The 20,744-nt window shown below is 51.6% G+C and overlaps 1 protein-coding gene across 3 annotated transcripts; it reads left to right on the forward strand.

Moving 5' to 3' along the window:
• The first annotated feature begins 494 nt into the window (after window positions 1-494).
• On the forward strand, window positions 495-17,662 carry Dennd4b (DENN domain containing 4B). 3 transcript variants are annotated; one of them, XM_041656002.1, is made up of 28 exons: window positions 495-514; window positions 2,857-3,196; window positions 3,698-3,950; window positions 4,204-4,273; window positions 4,453-4,622; window positions 4,696-4,940; window positions 5,726-5,792; window positions 5,882-5,940; window positions 6,097-6,241; window positions 6,458-6,633; window positions 6,761-6,861; window positions 7,307-7,522; window positions 7,935-8,080; window positions 8,399-8,538; window positions 8,623-8,749; window positions 9,616-9,822; window positions 10,138-10,266; window positions 11,207-11,369; window positions 11,812-11,979; window positions 12,441-12,829; window positions 12,967-13,089; window positions 13,284-13,453; window positions 13,536-13,677; window positions 13,866-14,102; window positions 14,648-14,774; window positions 14,866-15,031; window positions 15,110-15,174; window positions 15,265-17,662. In XM_041656002.1, the coding sequence occupies exons 2-28, from the start codon at window positions 2,880-2,882 to the stop codon at window positions 15,408-15,410; spliced, it is 4,464 nt and encodes a 1,487-aa protein (XP_041511936.1). In that variant the 5' UTR covers window positions 495-514; window positions 2,857-2,879; the 3' UTR covers window positions 15,411-17,662. The 3 variants fall into 3 exon arrangements, with proteins under 3 accessions (XP_041511936.1, XP_041511937.1, XP_041511935.1); XM_041656003.1 differs by lacking the exon at window positions 495-514 and adding an exon at window positions 666-1,012; XM_041656001.1 differs by lacking the exon at window positions 495-514 and adding an exon at window positions 880-1,016.
• Window positions 17,663-20,744: the final 3,082 nt, after the last annotated feature.

The raw sequence follows: 20,744 nt of genomic DNA on the forward strand, positions 1-20,744 counted from the left end.
CAAGTTATTCTTCCTCAACCTCAGGCCTGGGGTAAGGAGATGGCTGTCGCCCCGGTCACGTGTGTTTCTGGTATAATAACCTCAACTCTTGTGGGTAGCTATTCCCAGTATAACCGTAAACTCCAAGGAAGTAGGTCTAGCTGGCTCCCCTGGTCCATGTTCCCAGGGCATTATTGTATATGAACTCACCCACCTCACTTGAAAGACAACCGTTTAATGTAGGTTTGTCAGCCTTCACCCAGCATGGTTGAAAGGAGTGCTGCTTTCCCCCACTATTTTCTCCTCTATTCGGCTTCTTGCCTCTCTTCCTCTTTTTCAATGCTCTTGTCATTTCTCGAAAGGAGAACTGAGAATTTCTGGCTCTGTCTAGTGGGTTCTAAACCTGGAAGTGGGGAGTCACCTGGGTTTTCCAGGTCTAGGTCTTCAGGGCCTTCACCGTGGCACAGTGGCCACATCTGATCGTTGGACGGAGGGCAAGACGGGAGCACCGGCTCTGACTTGGGGGCCACCTAGGGTCAGTGTCTTGCTCGTCCGCTGGGTGGTGGGGATCCGCTTGGTTGCAGGGGGCCCTCCCAGCCACCAGGGGTCGCGCTGCAGGCGGCAGGGTGCTGGGCTGGAGCTAGCCAGGGTCACGGCCGCGGGCCCGGGTGGGGGGGGGGGTGGAATAGCGGCGGTGCTCGCGGCTCTCGGGTTGGAGGGGTGAGTGGAGAAAGCAGGGCGCGCGGAAGAGCGCGGGGTCCCCAGCACCGGGACAGCCGGAGGACCGCGCGGCCGGAGCTAGCGGCGCGGCAGCAGTCCCCGCGTGGCGCCGCGCGGGGACGCTGGGACCGCCCAGATCTCTCCACCGTGCCCGGCGGTCTCGCCCGCCTCATCTTCCTTCAGCCCAGGCGCGAGCGGCTCCCAAGTCGAGCGCGCCATGTCCGGGGCTGGATAGCAGCCCGGCTGCCCGCCGGCCCGCCAGCCCGCCCTCCAAGCCACCCGCCAGCGGGCCGGCTGGGGAGTCCCAGGGCAGGCAGGTAGGGGCCGGACCGGGCGGGGCGGCGGGCGGGGAAGGGCGGGCGGAGGGCGGTCGGCGCCAGGGACTGTCCCCAGCTGTTCTGCGCTGCGCATCTGGTTCCGCTTCCTCCCTCCCAGGGAAGTGAAAGTGGAGGGGAGGGCGCCACCCGGAGCTAGCTAGCTGTGCCCGGCACCCTATACTCTGGAGCTCCCGCGGGCGCTCAAGCCAGAGCACCCCTCCTTCCCGCTAGGGTCACGCGGCTGCTGGCGCTGCTGCCGTCACGTTCTCGGCAGCCTGCGCGCGCTCCTCTCGGCCCTCTGGCCCCTTGCTCAGCCACCTCCCCCGCTGCGCGCCCTCTGCCCCAGCCCCGACTTCCCGACATCCGGCATGTGGGTGCTGGGACCTAGTGTGGTTCCACTGCCGTTGTTTTCCCCAAGGGTGAAGGGGTTGCATTTTATAGGACTCTCTCCTGGCTAGGTGAGGGTAGGCTTGTATGCACAAGTCCTGTTGGTCCGGAGCCACCCACTTAACTATAGAGGGTCTCATCTAACGGCTTTTGCCTGCTGACTGGGGGCACAGAGCTCCTTTTGGCCTACAGTGGATGAGAGAGGGAGCTGAGTCGTGGAGTTAAATCAGGAGGCTGACGCTGACTCCTGGCTTCACCTCAGATGTGGAGAAGCTCAAGCTAAATTTAGCTTGAGTTGGGGCATGTGTGTCCAGAGGCCAGGTTAAGAAGAGAGCTGACTTGGCTCCGGTTCTCTGAGGAAGGTTGAATAGACTATGCATCCTGGAGACGTTGGGAGTTTCCCTTGCCTTGCCCAGGGTTCTCAGTGTGGGGTTTGCCTTGGTCTGATGCTCTGCGGGCATCTTCCGCGGTGCTCTCCCCCTCCCATCGCTACCACACACCCATAGGCTGACTTCTGCTGAGCTGCAGCTTCCCCTTTGCACCCGCTCCAGGAAGTAACCTCCCTTCCCCTCTGAAGCACTCTCCCAGCCTCTAGCCCCTTGCAAGCCACCCACCAGGCTTCTTCCCACCTTCAGTACCCTGGGGCACCTCAGGACTCTTGGGGCTCCTACTCCTCAGGGTCAGGCCATGAAGGCAGGTGAGAAAAGTTACCAGTAGGCTGTTGTGGGCCTGATTCTGTCTGGGTCTGGGTGGCATTGGCATGGAATGGCTGGAGCTATCTCCCATAGTCCCTTTGTACCTAACTTACAGACACCTAAGGGTCTGGAGTTGAGAGCTTGGCCAACTTGGTAAAGTTAAGCTAGGAAAGAAAAGGATACTTGAAGTCTGAACAGAATCTAAATCTTGGGTTTTACAAGCCTTCCCAGAAACCTGTGGGGTCTTCTAAAAATGTGAGGATGGTGATTTAAGAGCATTAGCCGTGTCAGAAGGTTCTTGTGGAGTTGCTACCAGAGCAGGAAGGCCAGAGACCTGTGAAAAGACTAAGTTAAGGTTGGGGTGGCCAGAGTGAATGATGGGACTTCAGGCCTTTACAGAAAACACTGTGTTCTCTGAGATCTAACTGGAGGGGTGAAGAGGGGCAGGCCTTTAAAGGGCTAGGTGAGCAGTGGCATTTGTGTGTTGTAGAGTGGAGTTTGGGTTCTTTGGGAAGAGGGAGCTGATGTCACTAAGAAGGAGGGACCTAGTGGTCTCTAAGGAGCCGTGGTGGGATGTGAGAGTCTGGTGATGTCACAGGTGGGAGAGATCAGGATTGGCTGATCATCTACCTTTCCTTAGAAGAACTAGGAAGAGGAAAGGGGCGGGGGTCCGTGGGAACCATGGGAACACTAGCCTCTGGTTGCCATGGGAACACTAGCCTCTCTTGCTTCATCTTTTTCTCAATTGACCATTCCAGATGCCGTGAGTGAAGGGGGGGCCATGGCTGAGGAGCGGCCTCCCCGATTGGTGGATTATTTCGTGGTGGCTGGGCTTGCAGGAGATGGATCACCTATGCCTGAGGAGACCTGGGTTCCTGAACCTACTGGGCCCAGGCGCCCTCCTAGGCCAGCGGAACCTATTACAGATGTGGCAGTCATTGCTAGAGCACTGGGCGAGGAGGTGCCCCAGGGCTACACGTGCATCCAGACATCTGCTGGTGGCCACCCCTTGGAGCTCAGTGCCGGGCTCCTGGGTGGAACTCAGCCAGTCATCTGCTACCGCAGGGGGCGTGACAAGCCCCCCCTCGTTGAGCTGGGGTGTGTACCCCTATCCATGCTGGCACTGGGGGGAGCTGGGAGGGACTGTTGAGTGAACTAAGAAGAGGTGATAATGGTTGAGAGGAGGCACGTGGGATGGGCTAGAGGTCTGAGAGGAGGGGCTTACTGCCTGCGTTGCTGCTTACTAGCCAATGAGTGCTTCTTTAGCAACTCCTCACTGGCTGGTTTGGGATATCAAGTGGATAAACCTTGTGAGGAACTTTGCCAAGAGTCTGACAGTTTTGGTGCTTACTCAAGAACTGGGAAGGGCAGCCGGGTGGTGGTGGCTCATGCCTTTAATCCCAGCACTCGGGGAGGGCATGGCTTGCAGGGATGGTTATTGATTGAGAGGTAAAGGTAAGGATCCTAGAAGACAGAGTAAAGTGGGCTGTACTACTAGCCTTTGACAAGGGTGAGAGAACATGGCAAGTTTAGGAGAGCAGGTAGGTAGATCTGGTCTTTCTATGCTGACCTCTTGATGTCTGTGCTCTCTGTGCCAAGGGTGTTATATGAAGGGAAGGAACGTCCTAAACCTGGCTTCCAAGTGCTTGACACGACACCATATAGTCACTCAGCCAACTTGGCCCCTCCAGGCCCTGGGCATCCTCGCACCTACCTCATGTACCGGCGGGCAGCAGAGGGGGCAGGATTGCATGCCCTGGGCATCACTGACCTTTGCCTGGTTCTTCCCAGCAAGGGTGAGGGCACTCCTCACACTTACTGCCGGTTGCCACGCAACCTCAACCCTGGCATGGTGAGTGGTACTTCGGTATTGATAGCTAAAACCTGGGCCATTGGTGTAAGGGTGTAGACATGGGGAACAAAGGGTATTTGGGAACCAAGGCCACTGACACCAGAGCCAAATGAGAGGTGGCTTGGCTGGGAGGACTGGAATTAGGGGCAGCGTGGAAGACAAAAGACATCCAAAGGGTGGTAGAGAGAGAAGATGGGCCCCAGAAACCTTTGTTAGTGATGTGTCTACTTATCTCTTGTCATTTCTGGGGCAGTGGGGCCCAGCAGTGTACCTGTGCTACAAGGTGGGCCTGGCCAAGGCCAACACGCTGGTGTATGAGGCAGGTGAGTGGCCCTTTTGTCCTTCCTATCCTTTGACCCTCCATGGTGCCTCTTGGTAAGTTCAGTGACCCCAGAACTGACTTCCCTTTGCCATCTAGCCCTTCTCTGGGATCCTCTAGTTTCTTTACTTGGAATCTAATGGATCGCTTCACTCTAATGTGTGCTTTTCTGCTGGGGTACAGAGCTGCTGGGCCGCTACCCACAGGAAGACAATGAGGCATTCCCGCTGCCCGAGTCAGTGCCAGTCTTCTGCCTGCCCATGGGAGCCACTATTGAGTGCTGGCCTGCCCAGACCAAGTACCCGGTGCCCGTCTTCTCCACCTTTGTGCTCACAGGGGCTGCCGGTGATAAGGTGGGTGTGTGAGGTGTGGTACGGAGGCCTCACAATACAAGAACCCGTCTGATCATCCCTATACCCCTGCCAGGTGTATGGTGCCGCCTTGCAGTTCTATGAAGCGTTCCCGAGAGCCAGGCTGTCAGAGAGGCAGGCACGGGCACTGGGCTTGTTGAGTGCCGTGGAACGGGGCCGGGCACTGGGAGGCCGAGCCGTGCGCAGCCGGCGCGCCATTGCTGTGCTGTCCCGCTGGCCAGCCTTCCCAGCCTTCAGAGCCTTCCTCACCTTTCTTTACCGCTACTCCGTCTCAGGCCCCCACCGTCTGCCCTTGGAAGCGTGAGCATGGCTTTCCTGACACTGAGGAGTTGTGAGGCATTAGAGAGGATAAATGGGAGACACTAGAATGGAATTGGGGGTACACTGAGCCCCCAGGAGACAGGGCTGCTCTGTTTTGTTATATAGTTTGTCCATTTAAGCTACTGGCTATGGGTAAGTGGAGCCTGAAATCTAGCCTACACTTGTTGTTGGGGCTTGGCTAGGTCTATGTAAGCTCAGCACAGATCTGTTCTTAATTTTATTTATTTGTTTATTTACTTATGAAACAGGACTTGCTGTTTATTTACTTCCAGCCCCAGGTGGCCTGGAACTCCAGATAGACCGGGCTGGCCTCAAAGTTACAGAGGTGACTTCCTGAGCGTGGGAATTAAAGGCGTGCTCCACCACGCCCAGTTTATTTATTTATTTAAATTTTTTTGTTTTGTTTTGTTTTGTTTTTCCAGACTGGGTTTCTCTGTGGTTTTGGAGCCTGTCCTGGAACTAGCTCTTGTAGACCAGGCTGGTCTCGAACTCACAGAGATCCGCCTGCCTCTGCCTCAGTTTATTTATTTTTTTATTCTTTTTAAAGATGTTCCCATGGTAGCCCTGGCTGGCCTGGAACTCATTGTGTAGATGAGGGGATTTCAGGCAAGGGGATCGCTCTTCTAATCTAAGTAAGACCTATGTATAAAGCTGATCCAAGACAAGGGGCGGGGTTCAGGGAGCAGTGAGGTCTTGAGAATATGTGGTGGGATTGGTCAGGGACAGACTGAGGAGTCAGCCTCACCTTCTCCCTCTCTCCCTAGGCACATCTCCCACTTCATTCACAACGTCCCGTTCCCTTCCCCACAGAGACCACGCATCCTAGTGCAGGTGAGAGGTGAGCCTGGGGCTGGGCTGATGGAAGGAGAGGAGTCGGCAGGAGCTGGCCATGAGTATCCTGACCTGTGGCTCCTCTCCAGATGTCTCCCTATGACAACCTGCTCCTCTGTCAGCCTGTCTCCTCACCCCTGCCTCTCAGGTATGTGCCTAAATTGGGGGGGGGGGGGCTTTGGCGACATGGGTATAATAAGAGGTATGGGTACGGCTGCTGAGACCGTGGCAGACTGGCCCCAGTGGCATCTGTGTCCAGCTCCCGAGTCTCCTGCTGATCCTTCTCTCCCTTCACGTCCCACAGTGGTGCTAGCTTTCTGCAGCTGCTGCAGAACCTGGGCCCAGAATTGGCTATTACATTGCTGCTGGCTGTGCTCACGGAGCACAAACTGCTGGTCCACTCGCTGCGGCCAGATCTGCTCACCAGTGTCTGCGAGGCCCTTGTCTCAGTGAGTGCCATCTTATCTAGTCTACTTCTCCAAAGTTGCTCTTTTCTGGTGTCCCTTCATTCAGACCTGGGTTCTTCTCCTTTTCTCGCCTTAGGGAGAGGGTCCTCGGTCTCTGTCTGGGTGTGGTTGTTAGAGCCGGGGTTTTCTTCAGGCTTAGCCCCACCTCCTCAAGGTCAGGGCCCTGTGCTCACTGGTTCTCACTGGTTGGTGCTTTAGATGATCTTCCCACTGCACTGGCAGTGCCCCTACATTCCGCTGTGCCCGCTGGTGCTGGCGGATGTGCTGAGCGCCCCTGTGCCCTTCATTGTGGGTATCCACTCCAGTTATTTCGATCTGCACGACCCACCTCCTGATGTCATCTGTGTTGATCTCGATACCAACACACTCTTCCAGTATGAGGCTAAGTATCATTTGTGGGCGAGGGAGGAGAGCATGCAAGGGCTGGTGTGTGAGTTCATGTTGGCTCAAAAAAGACCTCGTAGAAGCTTCATTATCCTTTCTCCTTATGTTATCTCTTAGAACGGAGGAGAAGAAGCCCCTCTCTGCTAGGACCCTGCCCCGCAGACCATACAAGCTTTTGCTGGCCACACTGACGAATCTGTACCAGCAGCTGGACCAGAGTGAGAAGCCTATGGGCTTGAGAGGCTGGAGGCTGTTGTTGGCCTCCAATCTCCAAACTGAGGGGAGAGTCCAGGGACCAATAGATCTCTGAAGTGATTAGAGGAGTTGGGTTTGGTGGGAGTGAAATAAAGGAGGAGGGGCAGGGGAGCAGCATTTCTGAGCCCATCAAGAAAGGTGAGCCTGCAATTCACAATCCCAGAGAACCTAGACAACAATGAGGACCCTAAGAGAGACGTACAAGGATCTAATCTACATGGGAAGTAGAAAAAGACAAGATCTCCTGAGTAAATTGGGAGCATGAGAACCTTGGGAGAGGGTTGGAGGGGAGAGGCAGGGAGGGGAGCAGAGAAAAATGTTTTTGGGGATGAAGACATCTGTGTGAAAAACAGGATGAGGCCAGCCCTGTGGGTGCTAACCTTGACTCTTAGATGTTTTGATTCCCAGCTTACACTGGACCAGAAGAGGAGGCCTCTCTGGAATTCCTGCTGACAGACTACGAGGCAGTGTGTGGCCGCCGGACACGCCTGGAGCGGGAAGTCCAGGGAGCCTTTCTGCGCTTCATGGCTTGTCTGCTCAAAGGCTACAGGGACTTCCTGCGTCCCCTCACCGAGGCCCCCTCTGAGGGGTCTCGTGATGTCGACAACCTTTTCTACCTTCAGGGTAAATAAGACAGCCTGTCTTTGTAAAGAGATTGAGGGAGGGCGTGGTTAGGGGCTGGGCTTCATGAGGAAAGCGAGAGGGACCCTGACTGGGAGCTTGGGAGCGGAGAGACTGAGTGTTCCTCCCCTCCTCTGGTCTTGGAGGATAAGGGCATGCAGGTGAATGTGTCCTGCTGTCTGGGAGCCCTTGGTGTAAGGTGGACGTAGTGATCCTGGTGGGGAGCAGCAGTCAGGTACAGGTCTGTTGAAGGACAGCTGTGGTGTTGGAGAACTGAGCTGGTCTGCGGGAGAAGTGTGACTTTGAGAGCCATAGATCCTGAATGACGAGAGCTAAGAGCTGGGTACAAGGGGGAGAGGGCTGTGGCAAATAGAGAACTGTGGTAACCCCCTTGTGACCCAGCCTGACCCCCCAGGTTTCCTCAAGTCCCGGGAACGCTCGAGCCACAAGCTGTACTCCCAGCTGCTGCACACACAGATGTTCTCACAGTTCATCGAGGAATGCTCTTTTGGCTCTGCCCGCCATGCTGCCCTTGAGTTCTTTGACTCTTGTGTCGATAAGGTATTGAGCCTTGTCCCTTCTGTATGTACCAACTGCCACCGGGTTCCTCCTGGTTGTCTTGGTTATCTCCAGTCCACTGTTAACTGTGTTTCTCAGCGTGGCTGTGATGGACAGCTGGAATTAGACAAAGCACAGACAGTCCAACTTGTGCAGCCAGACATGGTCGGCTTCTTCTGCTTTACTGTCCTTTCATTCTTGACTTTTCCCCTCCAGATGGCTCTTCAGGACTCCTTCCCCATCAACGTGTTTTTCTGGGAGACACCATATTTTGGGGTCCCTGGCTCTGTTAACACTAATCCTTTTCCCATCCTGTTCCAGGTCCACCCAGAGCAGGAGAAGCCTGAGCCAACACCCTTAGTGGAACTGGAGGAGCTCTCAGGAAGTGAGCTCACTGTCTTCATCACACCCCCAGAGGATCCCCCAGTACTGGAAGGCAGTGAATCTGCTCCCCAGTACTGGTAAGACTGTCTCCTCCTCTCGCCTGCCCCAAGGCCCATGCTTGGCCCTGTGCTAACTGCCCCCATGTTGCCTCTTCTCTCCAGTTATGATGGGTTTCCAGAGCTAAGAGCTGAACTATTTGAGTCTCCTCAGGAACAACAGGGAGCGCTGCCTGTGCCCGGCCCATCCCGTAGTGCCCCTAGCAGTCCTGCACCTCGCCGAACCAAACAGGTAATTAGCAAGAGGCCGCATAGGGGAACCTGACCTGGTACAGTAGTTATTGCTTCATGAGGTTACTAATGGTGCTTATCCCATAAAACTGCTGGGTGGTTTACATAAGCTTGGTATATAAACAAACAAACAAACCCCACACTCTACAGCCGGGCATAGTGATGCTTGACTTCAGCAGTCAGGAGGCAGAGAAAGGCAGATCTTTGAGTTCGAGGCCAGCCTGGTCTATGTAGTGAGTTCCAGGACAGTCAAAGCTACATAGTAAGATCCTGTCTCCAAAAACAAACAAAGAAAAAAAAAAACAACAAAATGCTGTACAAAAACTAGCCTTTGTTACCAGTGTCATTTGCCATCAGGAGGAGCCGACTACATCTTGCAGGGTGCCCACTCATGATCCAGGGCCAGGCTACCCTGCCCTACGGAGGCACCCAGGAGGTTGTAAGTTAGGCAGTGCCTCAGCCCTCGTACATCCTTAGAACACAGACTGTGTCTCAGGAGAGTGCCGCTTCTCACATTGTCCTGCACTCAGGAGGTTGAGGCAAGAACTGGTGTTTGAATCCAGTCTAGGCCACATGACAAGACACTATCTCAGAAAAATATCAAGAGAAAAAAATATTTGTGCCAGGCAGTGGTGGCATATACCTTCAATCCCAGCATTCGGGAGGCAGAGGTAGGGGATCTTTTTTGAGTTCAAGGTCAGCCTGGTCTACAGAGCAAATTCCAGGACAGCCAGAGCTGTTACACAGAGAAACCCCTTCTCAAACAAACCAAAAGAAATAAAGAAATAAAGATTTGTGTTGGCCTTGGGGCATGGTCTTTACGGTCTTTACCTCGGTGTTCGGTGTGTCTTCCCTTGCCCCACCTAGGAGATGAAGGTCGCACAGCGAATGGCCCAGAAGTCAGCCACTGTGCCTGAGCTGTGGGCCCGGTGCTTACTAGGTCACTGCTATGGACTGTGGTTCCTGTGCCTGCCTGCCTATGTGCGTTCGGCGCCCTCCCGGGTGCGAGCCCTGCACAAAGCCTACCACGTGTTGCGTGAGATGGAGAGCCGCAAGGTGGTGCTCCCTGATGAGGTTGGCATTTCCTACCCACCCCTAATCCCAGCAAGGCTGTGCAGCTCTAGGGACAGAGGGAAACTTGCTGGAGACCGGGTAGAGTGGAGGGGCAGCCAGAGTTGAGGAGCTGCTCTGCCACAATCAGAGGGCATGAGCATGTGCAGGGTTAAGCCGTGGAGACCGCAGGGCATCCAGAGCTACAGAAAGGAGCTGCTGGGAGCCAGTGAGTCCTCTGAGAATTAGGAGGCTGGAAGAGGGTGCTTGCTGAGACTTGGCGACTTGGGTTGCAGTAAATCCCTTACATCCTGACATCCTGTGCCTCTCTTGGCCTAGGTGTGTTACCGGGTGTTGATGCAGCTCTGCTCACACTATGGGCAGCCCGTGCTGTCTGTGAAAGTCATGCTAGACATGCGGCGAGCAGGCATTGTGCCCAACACCATCACCTACGGCTACTACAACAAGGTACTTAATTTGGGTAGGATGGCAGTCTGTGCTGGGCCCTGGTTTAGAGAGAATGCTGTTCTTTGACAGTTGCTGCTGTCCCCATTCTCTGGTCCTGTAGTCACTGTCATCTGTGCTTTTGTGTTGCCTTTGCACAGACAGAAGGCTTTTTGTTTAGTTTTGGGTTTTGGTTTTTCAGATTTAGCTACTTTGATTCTTATTTACAACAGCATTAAACTCCATGCCAGACACTGTTCCAGATACATATTTTAATTTATTTTATCCCCACAGTGCCACAAGGGCATAGAATGGTCATTCCCCCCTATTACAGGAATTGAGGTTGCAGAGAATTTGTAATTTTTCCCAAGTCCCACAGTAAGCAAGTTAGTGAGTCAGAATATAAGCAAAATTACATCCAGAATTCAGCCTCTTAACCATAATACAAACTGCCTCCTGTTTTTCAGATAAGGAATAGTCAAGCTGTTGAGATTATTTCTTCAAAGCATTCAGTTTACAAATGGAGTCTAGCTGGGCATGACGATGCACACCTTTAATACCAGCATTTAGGAGGCAGAGGCAGGAGGATCTCTGTGAGTTCAAGGCCATCCTTGGTCTACAGAGTGAGTTCCAGTGCAGCCAGGGCGACATAGTGGGACCCTATATCGATAGATGATAGATAGATAGATAGATAGATAGATAGATAGATAAATTGATTGATAGATAGATGATAGATGATAGATAGATAGATAGATAGATAGGCAGACAGATAATGGATGAATAGTAGAGACTAGATACACTTTTCTCCATTACTCCATTGTTACTGATAATGCCTCAATTGGGGCTTCTCTTTCTGGGTGAGCTATTGGCTAGATAGTCCTAGCCAGCATGTTTAGAGAAAAAGGTGGTCCCTGGGGTCAGGACGGGAGATAAGGCATCACTAAGTGGGCATTGTGATTGACAGGCTGTGCTGGAAAGCAAATGGCCATCTGGTACACCAGGTGGACGCCTACGCTGGGCCAAGCTCCGGAATGTTGTCTTGGGGGCTGCTCAGTTCCGCCAGCCCTTGAAAGACAGACGGCAGCAGCAGGTGGCTGTGCATCAAGAGTTGGGCAGCTCTCAGACAGGTGGGTAGGGACTGGCCAGATAGCTGCGGTGCCAGACATGATGGTTCACACCTGAAGTCCTGCCACTTGGGAAACTAAGACAGGATGATTGACTGTTGCAAATTCAAGGCCATCTTGTGCTACATAGTGACTTCCAGGCCAGATTGGAATACATAGTGGGAATTTGTATTAAAAGAAAAAAAAAATGGGGGGAGGTAGTGGTGGCACAATCCTTTGATCCCAGCACTCCTGAGGCAGAGGGGGACAGATCTCTGTGCATTCAAGACCAGCCTGGTCTACAGAGTGAGTTCCAGGAGAGACCCGGACAACTAGGCCTGGCAGGCCTTTCTGTGTGTGGATAACCTGCATTTGTTTGGTAGCAGAGGGATAAAATTCTATGGGGAAGAAACCCTGCAAAACCCAGGTCCACCCAAGGGGCCGCTTCAGTCTGTGCTTTCTACAGAACCCTGTCTGGAGCGCCCCTCCCCAACACGTCCTCTTCAGCGCCAGACGACTTGGGCAGGGCGAAGTCTGCGGGAGCCATCCTCACCCACCGGGCGCCTGGTCAAGAGTGGCAGCCTAGGCAGTGCTCGAGGGGCACAGCCCACTGTGGAGGCTGGTGTAGCACACAGTAAGTACCCTTATCTGACCTTCCTTCATCCTCCCATTGAACTCTCCTAACAACTCTTCAGTAGAGAAAGGGAGACTGGGGCCGTCTTTAGGGCAGCTCCCTGTACCTTAGCGGGCCTATAGGCCCTTGAGGCAATCTTGCCTAAGTGTTATGGTGAGTTGTGATGCTCGGGTTTGTTGGTTTATACAGTTTGCATTCTAGACATTGTATTGTTTGTGTATGGGTGTTTGCCTGCATGTATATCAGTGTGTCACCTGTATCCCTGGTACTCATGGAGGCCAGGGAGGGTATCCGAGCCCCTGGAACTGGAGTTACACATGGTTGTGAGCTGCCATGTGGGTCCTCAGGGCAAGCAGCCAGTGCTCCTGATTTCTGAGTTCCACTGCAGGAGTTGTGTTTACTTGTGGTAGAGCAGCGGGAGGAGCGCAGGACTCCATCTCTCTATTCTCTTTGACCTGCAGTGATAGAGGCCTTGGGGGTCCTCGAACCCCGTGGATCACCTGTGCCTTGGCAGGATGGAAGTCTGTCAGACCTAAGTCTGACGGGGGAAGAACTGGCACCTGGAGGAAGCCCAGGGGGCTCTGGCTCAGCCCTCAGTACCCGCTCCACTGAGGCCCTAGAAGGGATAAGTGGGCGGGGTCCCAAAACTAGTGGCTGTCAGGAGGAGGTGGGTACCCCCAGAAAAGGGCTGGGTGCCCGCCTCCAACAGCTGCTCACCCCTTCCCGCCGCTCCTCTGTCTCCCGCATCCCCCCACCTGAGTTGCCCACTGACCTTCCTCCTGCGGCCCGCCGAAGTCCCATGGATAGCCTGCTGTGGCCCCGAGAACGCCCTGGATCCACTGCTTCTGAGGTAGCCAATGAGAAAGGGAGAGGAGGGCTGCTGACTGGGAGAATGCCCCCAAAGGTGACTCTGAGAGTGGCTGAAAGCAGCATCCTAAGGGAGAGGAGCAGAGGACTAGCTGACTGTGCTTTCTCTTGTAATGGCAGAGTTCCGCCTCTCTGGGCAGTGAGTGGGATCTTTCAGAGTCTTCTCTTAGCAGCCTGAGCCTTCGCCGTTCCTCAGAGCGTCTCAGTGACACCCCTGGACCTTTCCAGCCTCCTTCCCTAGAAGTGAGCATACCCCATCCACACCATTGTGCTGGAACACACACAGCTCATATCCACCCACTCCCAAAGGCAGGAGAAGGGGAGGAGGTGGAAGGAGGCCTGGCTGAGGTTTCGAGATGAAAGGGGCACGGAAGGGCATGGGCTTTGGGGCCCTGGAATCAAATAAGACTCATTTCTTGGGGTCTCCTTGCCCACAGATTCTGCTGTCTAGCTGCTCCTTGTGCGGTGCCTGTGACTCCCTGGTGTACGATGAAGAAATCATGGCTGGCTGGGCACCTGATGACTCTAACCTCAATACAACTTGCCCCTTCTGCGCCTCTTCCTTTGTGCCCCTGCTCAGTGTCCAGACCCTTGATTCTCGACCCAGGTGCCCAAAACAGAAAAAGCGCTGTGGGAGGGACAGGCAGATGGTGCTCAAAGAGCTGACACCTCCCGCTGTTTCCCTGCAGTGCCCCTAGCCCGCAGTCTGCCCTTGCTGGTGCCAGTGGCAGTCAAGATGCCCCTGTCCCTGGGGGTCCCGGCCCTGTGCTCAGTGACCGGAGGCTCTGCCTTGCCCTGGATGAACCCCAGCTCTGCAATGGCTATGTGGGGGTAAGGGCTGAGCCAGAGGAACATGAGGAGGTGGGAGTGTGTTGTCTGTTGAGGGGAGATCAAATGGGTGCCAGGTAGTGGACAAGGGACATGCAAGAGGCTTTTGGACTTGCTGAGTTATTGGGAGATAACCTCTGGGTGAGGGCCATTAGTATATATGTTCTGACCACTTTCCTGCTTGCCCACAGAGTGCTTCCCGGAGAGTTGAGAAAGGGGCATGGGCATACCTGAGCCCCTTGGTACTGCGGAAGGAACTGGAGTCTCTGGTGGAGAATGAAGGCAGTGAGGTGTTGGCATTGCCTGAATTGCCCGCTGCCCACCCCATCATCTTCTGGAACCTCCTGTGGTATTTCCAACGCCTACGCCTGCCTAGTATTCTACCAGGCTTGGTGTTGACCTCCCGCGATGAGCCCCCACCCGGCCAGGTCAGTGTCCTTGTGTAGTCCTTGTCTCCTGAGAGCTTCCCTCCTCCTTCTCAGCTCTTTGTCTTCTAGTCCTCTCTGTCCTTAGCAGTGAAGAAAAACCATTTTACCAGGCACATTTGCCTCTCTGACCCTCCATGTCGTCATCTGTCAAATGGCATAAGCAGGAACCTAATGGAATACGTGCTTGATGTAGTGACTCATCCCTAAAAAAAATGGCTTAATGTTTTCCTGTTTGTTCCACCAGTATTCATCATATATCCTAGGGCCCAGGGCTAGGTATGTAATAAAGTAAACGAAGTCCTCATTCGTAAGAATTGGTAGATGAGAATTTCTTTCCTCAAGATATAGTGGGGTAGATCTCTGTGAATTCCAAGCCTGCCTACTCTGCATAGTGAGACCCTGTCTCAAATACCAATAACACCACAAATAAGTTCTTTCCCTTTCTCTTTTATTATGTCCTGTAATGTCCCTCTGTTCCTTTGAACATTGTCCATCTGTCCTTTTCTTGCCCTCTGCCTCATTCTGACTTTTTCTTCTTATCTCAGCCCTCCCAGGGACCATCTCCTAGGCTAACCCCTGACCCAGCCTCTGTGCATGTTCGTCTGCTGTGGGATGTCCTGACCCCCGATCCCAACAGCTGCCCACCTCTCTATGTTCTCTGGAGGGTCCACAGTGAGTTGGTACTTGATCTAGGAGTGAAAGGGCCGGGCTCTTCATCTGGAAAGCTTGGTGATCCTGGTAACCCTTCCTTCCTTTCATCCAGGCCAGATCCCACAACGAGTAGTCTGGCCAGGCCCAGTGCCCTCATGTCTTAGCTTGACATTGCTGGAGTCAGTGATGCGCCATGTTGGACTTAACGAGGTTCATAAAGCTGTTGGGCTCCTGCTGGAAACCCTAGGGCCCCCTCCCACTGGCCTGCACCTGCAGAGGTATGATGCTCTCACCTGGGGGCCCTCGGCCTGGCCTTGGCACCTCTTTTCTTTGATACTCTTTTATGTTTATTACAGGGGAATCTACCGTGAGATCTTATTCCTGACAATGGCTGCTCTGGGCAAGGACCACGTGGACATAGGTAAAGGTGCAATCGGATGCTGAAGAGAAGGGATGTGGGACCAGACATGAGAGGAGGTCCTAATGCATCAATTTCCATCCTCTACCCTAGTGGCCTTCGACAAGAAGTACAAGTCTGCCTTTAACAAACTGGCCAGCAGCATGGGCAAGGAGGAGCTGAGGCTGCGGCGGGCACAGATGCCTACTCCCAAGGCCATTGACTGTCGAAAATGTTTTGGAGCACCTTTGGAATGCTAGGGACCCTTAAGCCCCCCTCTTCTGCCTTGGGTGGAGAGGAGAGGTAGAGTGGATTCTAGACATAGCCTGACTCCCTCTTCCTTTCATGGAAGAATTTGAATCAGGCTGCTCAGCCATAGGCTCCAAGTGGAAATAGCAGGAAGAGGGACTCACTGATACCCAAAGTCACAATTCCCCTATCTCCAGCCTGCCCAATTTGTTCATGCTGATTTTGAGGAGAGCTAGGGAAGTTGGCACAAGTCCATTCTTTCTCCATTCTATTCCAGGGCCTCCTTCCCAGGGTATCCTCAGATCTGCAGTGCCCTGGGATACTTAGAAGTTTTTGTTTTAAAAAAAAAAACAACTGGAAAGATTTCAAGCTCCTGAGCCTTTGCCCCATGGGAGGAGTCTCATCCTCACTTCTCTTCTCTAGCATTGCTAAAGGAGCCCAAGGCAATCCTAGCGTTTTATTTTATTTAGTTATTTATTCTGAGGCCACAGCTCCTACACTTATTAGATTCTCAAGGAGCATAAGAAAGAGAAGGGAATTAAGTTTGTAACTCCTTGAGAGCCATGCACTGGGACCCAGAGGAGTCCCAAGCTTCCCTTGGGAAGAATTGGTGCCTCTTCTAGTTCCAATCCTTCTTGTCCACTCCACCTTGGGAAATGCCTCTCCGGTCCATGGCCTTGACCTGTGCAATAAGGATTGTTCTCTGCAAAGTTTTGTTGGATGTAAATATAGTAAAAGCTGCTTCTGTCTTTTTTCCCTCTGCCTCCCGTTCTCTGGATTTGGGGTGGTACCTTATCTTTCCTTGCTGCACATTCTCTCTGCTGTGTTTCCTTTCTTTGTAACCATCAGGTATATCCTTGCAACTTGGTTTATAGGAAGCTCTTGGCGCAGAAGGGTGAATCCAGTGCTGGCTATGGTGGTGCCAGCCTGCGTGGCACTTCCGGCCCTCCCACACAATCACCTCCTTGTCCCTCATCTGTACCCCACACAAAGACTCCATTCTCTGGGGGCCTTGAGCTCATCTTTGCCTTATTTCCTCTCCTCCTGTCCCCTCCCTGACCCCAGCTTCTTCTGTACCTTCACAAAGATGATAGCTCTCCTCACTTGTTGCCATTTCCAGCCCTCTTGTGTATCAGAAGCTCTGGCCGTCCTCCCAGTTCTCCTTAGTGGCTCTAGCTCCAGACAGTGCTCCTCACTGTGATCTAACCTTAGAGACAACAATGGAAAGAAAGAAGCAAGGAGTAAAAGTCTTCCGTGTGTGAGTGCCAGGGAGATGGGCATCATTTTTCCTTAGTTTATTTTTTAGATTATTTTATGTGTATATGTGGGTTCTGTGCATGTTGTAGAATATACATGTATACCACTTGCATGCAGTACCCACAGAGGCCAGAAGAGGGTGTTGAATATCCTGGAACTAGAGTCACCATGTGGATTCTAGGAACAGAACTCAGGTCCTTTGCAAGAGAAGCAAGTGCTTTTAACTATTGAGCTGTATATCTCCAGTCTTCAACTCCTTTTAAACTTGAAAATTGTGTGCATGCATACTTGTGTGGATGTGTGCGTGTGTGAAATATGCAGGTACCCACTGTGGATCCCTTGGAGCAGGCAGTTGTGAGCTGCCTGATGCGGGTGCTGGAACCTTAACTATTGCGCTGTCTATCTAGCTCCTCAGGCATCATTTTTCTAATCTCAGGCCCATCTAGAATTTTCTCTCTTTTTCTTGTGTAATGAAATAAACACAGGAAGCAACTCCTAGGAGCTACAGAACCAGTTACCAAAGGGAATGAGCTAAGAAAACAAATGCCTTGGGGAAGAAGGGCAGGGGCAACCTTGGAGGACAGGATTTACATAAAATGTCAGTGCAAATCCCTAGGAGTTGTGAGTGGCCAAAGAAGTAACTCAGGCTAGGGTTGGGAGGACACCTTTTAATCCTACCATCTGCTTAGAGGCAGGCATTCTGTGAGCTCTGGGCCAGCCTGGTCTATATTATATTAGGAATTCCAGGCTAGCTATGGCACTTTAGTGAGACCCTGTCTTTTTTTTTTTTTTTTTTTTAAGCATTACTTCTAATTCTTAGGACTTAGTAGTCAAAGAATCCTTCCCATTCTTTCCTGAGGATGTTTTTCCAGTGTCCTAAAGGCATAAAGAAGGAATAAAGGGGCCGGGCAGTGGTGGCGCATGCCTTTAATCCCAGCACTCGGGAGGCAGAGGGAGACGGATCTCTGTGAGTTTGAGGCCAGCCTGGTCTACAAGAGCTAGTTCCAGGACAGAAACCAAAAGCTACACAGAGAAACCCTGTATCAAAAAACAAAAAAACAAAACAAAACAAAAAAACAAAAAAAACTAATAATAAAAATAAAGAATAAAATTAAATAAATTGTCTTACTCTTATTGTGCCCAATTTCTAATCAAACCACATTGTGTGTGCATGTCTGTGTGTGTTTGTGTGTTTTACTGGTGATGAAATCTAAGACCTTATACCTACTAGGCAAAGGTTTTTACCCTGTTCTGAACCTATGCTACATCCCAGCTGTCCATCCTTTTTTTTTAATATTTATTTATTTACTTATTATGTATACAATATTCTGTCTACATGTATGCCTGCAGGCCAGAAGAGGGCACAAGACCTTATTATAGATGGTTGTGAGCCACCATGTGGTTGCTGGGAATTGAACTCAGGACCTTTGGAAGAGCAGGCAATGCTCTTAACCACTGAGCCATCTCTCCAGCCCTGTCCATCCATTTTTTAAGATTTATTTATTTATTATGTATACAACATTCTGCCTCCATGTATGCCTGCACGCCAGAGGAGGGCGCCAGATCTCAGTACAGATGGTTGTGAGCCACCATGTGGTTACTGGGAATTGAACTCAGGACCTCTGAAAGAGCAGTCAGTGCTCTTAACCTCTGAGCCATCTCTCCAGCCCCTGTCCATCCATGTTTTTTTTGTTTTTGTTTTTTGATTTTTTGAGACAGGGTTTCTCCATAGCTTTTTTGGTTCATCCAAAAAAGGTATCCAAAAGGATAGCCTTGAACTAGCTCTTGTAGACCAGGCTGGCCTCGAACTCACAGAGATCCGCCTGCCTCTGCCTCCCGGATGCTGGGATTAAAGGCATGTGCCACCACCACCCGGCTTTCATCCACTTTTTTTTTAATATTTATTTATTTATTATGTATACAATATTCTGTCTGTATGCCTGAAGGCCAGAAGAGGGTGCCAGACCTCTTTACAGATGGTTGTGAGCCACCATGTGGTTGCTGGGAACTGAACTCAGGACCTTTGGAAGAGCAGGCAATGCTCTTAACCACTGAGCCATCTCTCCAGCCCCTCCATCCACGTTTTTTAAAGCAGAGATTGAACTTGGGGCCTTCTGAATGCTAAACTCCACCACTGAACTATATCCGTAGCCTTCATGCGTCCTCTTAAAATAAGTTTCTGATTAAAGTATGCTAAGCATTCTTCACTGGGATATAGCAAAATAGTTTTTAGAATTTATTTATTTAATTTGTTTGTTTATTTATTGGTTTTTTGAGACAGGTTTTCTCTGTGTAGCCCTGGCTGTCCCGGAACTCACTCTGTAGACCAGGGTGGCCTTGAACTCAGATCCGCCTGCCTCAGCCTCCCTAGGCATCATTTTTCTAATTTTAGGGTACTGGAGTTAAAAGGCATGGGCCACCATCACTTAGAGACTGCAGAGTCTGACTGGTCTAGACTACTCTTCTGAGTTCAGGCTGGCCCTGAACTTGCTCCGTGGTCAAGATGACCTTGATCCTGATGATGATCATCAGATCCTGACTCCCTCCCTCTGAGTGCTGGAGTTAATAAGTCTTCCAGAGAGAACTACAGGGGTTCTTAACTAAAGGGATAACTGTGGTTTAGAAGTTGTATTGAGGGCAAGGATATTCTCAAATCACTGGACTCAACTTCTCTCTCCACACTTTGGAATATACAGACCAAAGACAACAGATTTGAGGCGAATCATTGTTGTTTGCTAATCAGACATATTGCCACTGTGTCTCAGCTCTTCTTTGTGTGAAAATAATGAAGGGGATATTTTGTCATTTAAAGAAGAATTATATAATTTGCATGAAAGTTGGACCTGGTGCTTCAGACCTGTGACCTCAGCTACTCCAGAGGCTGGGTAGCAGGATTACAAGTTTTTAGGTGTCTGCCTAGTCTCCATATGAAGTACCAGGCTAATCTGGGTATATTAGTACCACTCTTGTCTCAAATAAAATAAAATCCACAAAACTACTTAAAAGAGAGCTGGGCTGGCCGGACGGTGGTGGCGCATGCCTTTAATCCCAGCACTTGGGAGACAGAGGCAGGCGGATCTCTGTGAGTTCGAGGCCAGCCTGGTCTACAAGAGGTAGTTCCAGGACAGGAACCAAAAGCTACAGAGAAACCCTGTCTCGAAAATTCAAAAAACAAAAAAACCCTTGCCATTGTGGTCCTCTCTCTCCCTCTCTCATGCCCACTTAGGCCTTTCATGACCCCCCACTGTGTGAGGTCTGTTGTGGCATTCCAAGGTCCTCAGATCAAGGTGATAAACCTTATGGGGTGGGTGGGGTGTCTCTTTTACCTGCTCTTGGGATTCATTTCCTTATGCTGGGTTGCCTCATTCAGCCCTGCTGTAGGGTATTGTTATTGTCTCCTTTGTTTATTTTGTGCCTAGTATCATTGTACCTTGTTGTGCCCTTGCCTGCCTGATGTCTTTGGGAGGCTTGCTCTTTTTTGGGTGGGGAGGCAAAGAAGGGGTGGTCCTGGGAGAGGTGGGGGAAGGACTGGAGTAGAGGGAAGGCAGGCTGTGGTATGACAGAAGAATAAAGGATTCCAGAGGACGGCCTGCTCCTTCAGACAGCAGTTAGTGATGATGGATAAAGGATTCCAGAGGATGGTCCGGTCCTTCAGACAGCAGTTAGTGACGATGGATAAAGCTCGTAGTTAAGAATTTATTCAAGGGGGCTAGAGAGATGGCTCAGAGGTTAAGAGCACTGGCTGATCTTCAGGAGATCCTGAGTTCAATTCCCAGCAACCACATGGTGGCTCACAACCATCTGTAATGAGGTCTGGTGCCCTCTACTGGCCTGCAGTCATACAGACAGAATATTGCATACATAATAAATAAATCTTTAAAAAAAAAAAAAAAGAATTTATTCAAGGTGGCCCAGCAGGTAGAGGTTCCTGACCAGCCCAAGGGCCCAAGTTTGATAGCCAGGATCCACATGAAGCAAAGAGGGAGTTGACACCCACAGAGTCCTCTGACATCCACATCCACATAGTGGCATGTTCGCCCCACCACCTACAAATTAATAAAGAATTTATTCTGTAAGAACAATGGTTT

This window comes from Microtus oregoni, unplaced genomic scaffold (genome assembly GCF_018167655.1).
Source record: "Microtus oregoni isolate MIOR12 unplaced genomic scaffold, Mior012 000007F_ref0000211, whole genome shotgun sequence".
Classification (NCBI taxonomy): domain Eukaryota; kingdom Metazoa; phylum Chordata; class Mammalia; order Rodentia; family Cricetidae; genus Microtus; species Microtus oregoni.

What these genes read in the sequence shown, in the direction of transcription:
- Dennd4b (XM_041656002.1), top strand. Translation starts at nt 2,880, where the DNA reads ATGGCTGAGGAGCGGCCTCCCCGATTGGTGGATTATTTCGTGGTGGCT. An exon ending in CAACCTTTTCTACCTTCAGG is followed by an intron (nt 7,523 to 7,934) that starts GTAAATAAGACA and finishes CTGACCCCCCAG; the next exon opens with GTTTCCTCAAGTCCCGGGAA. An exon ending in CACCTCGCCGAACCAAACAG is followed by an intron (nt 8,750 to 9,615) that starts GTAATTAGCAAG and finishes TGCCCCACCTAG; the next exon opens with GAGATGAAGGTCGCACAGCG.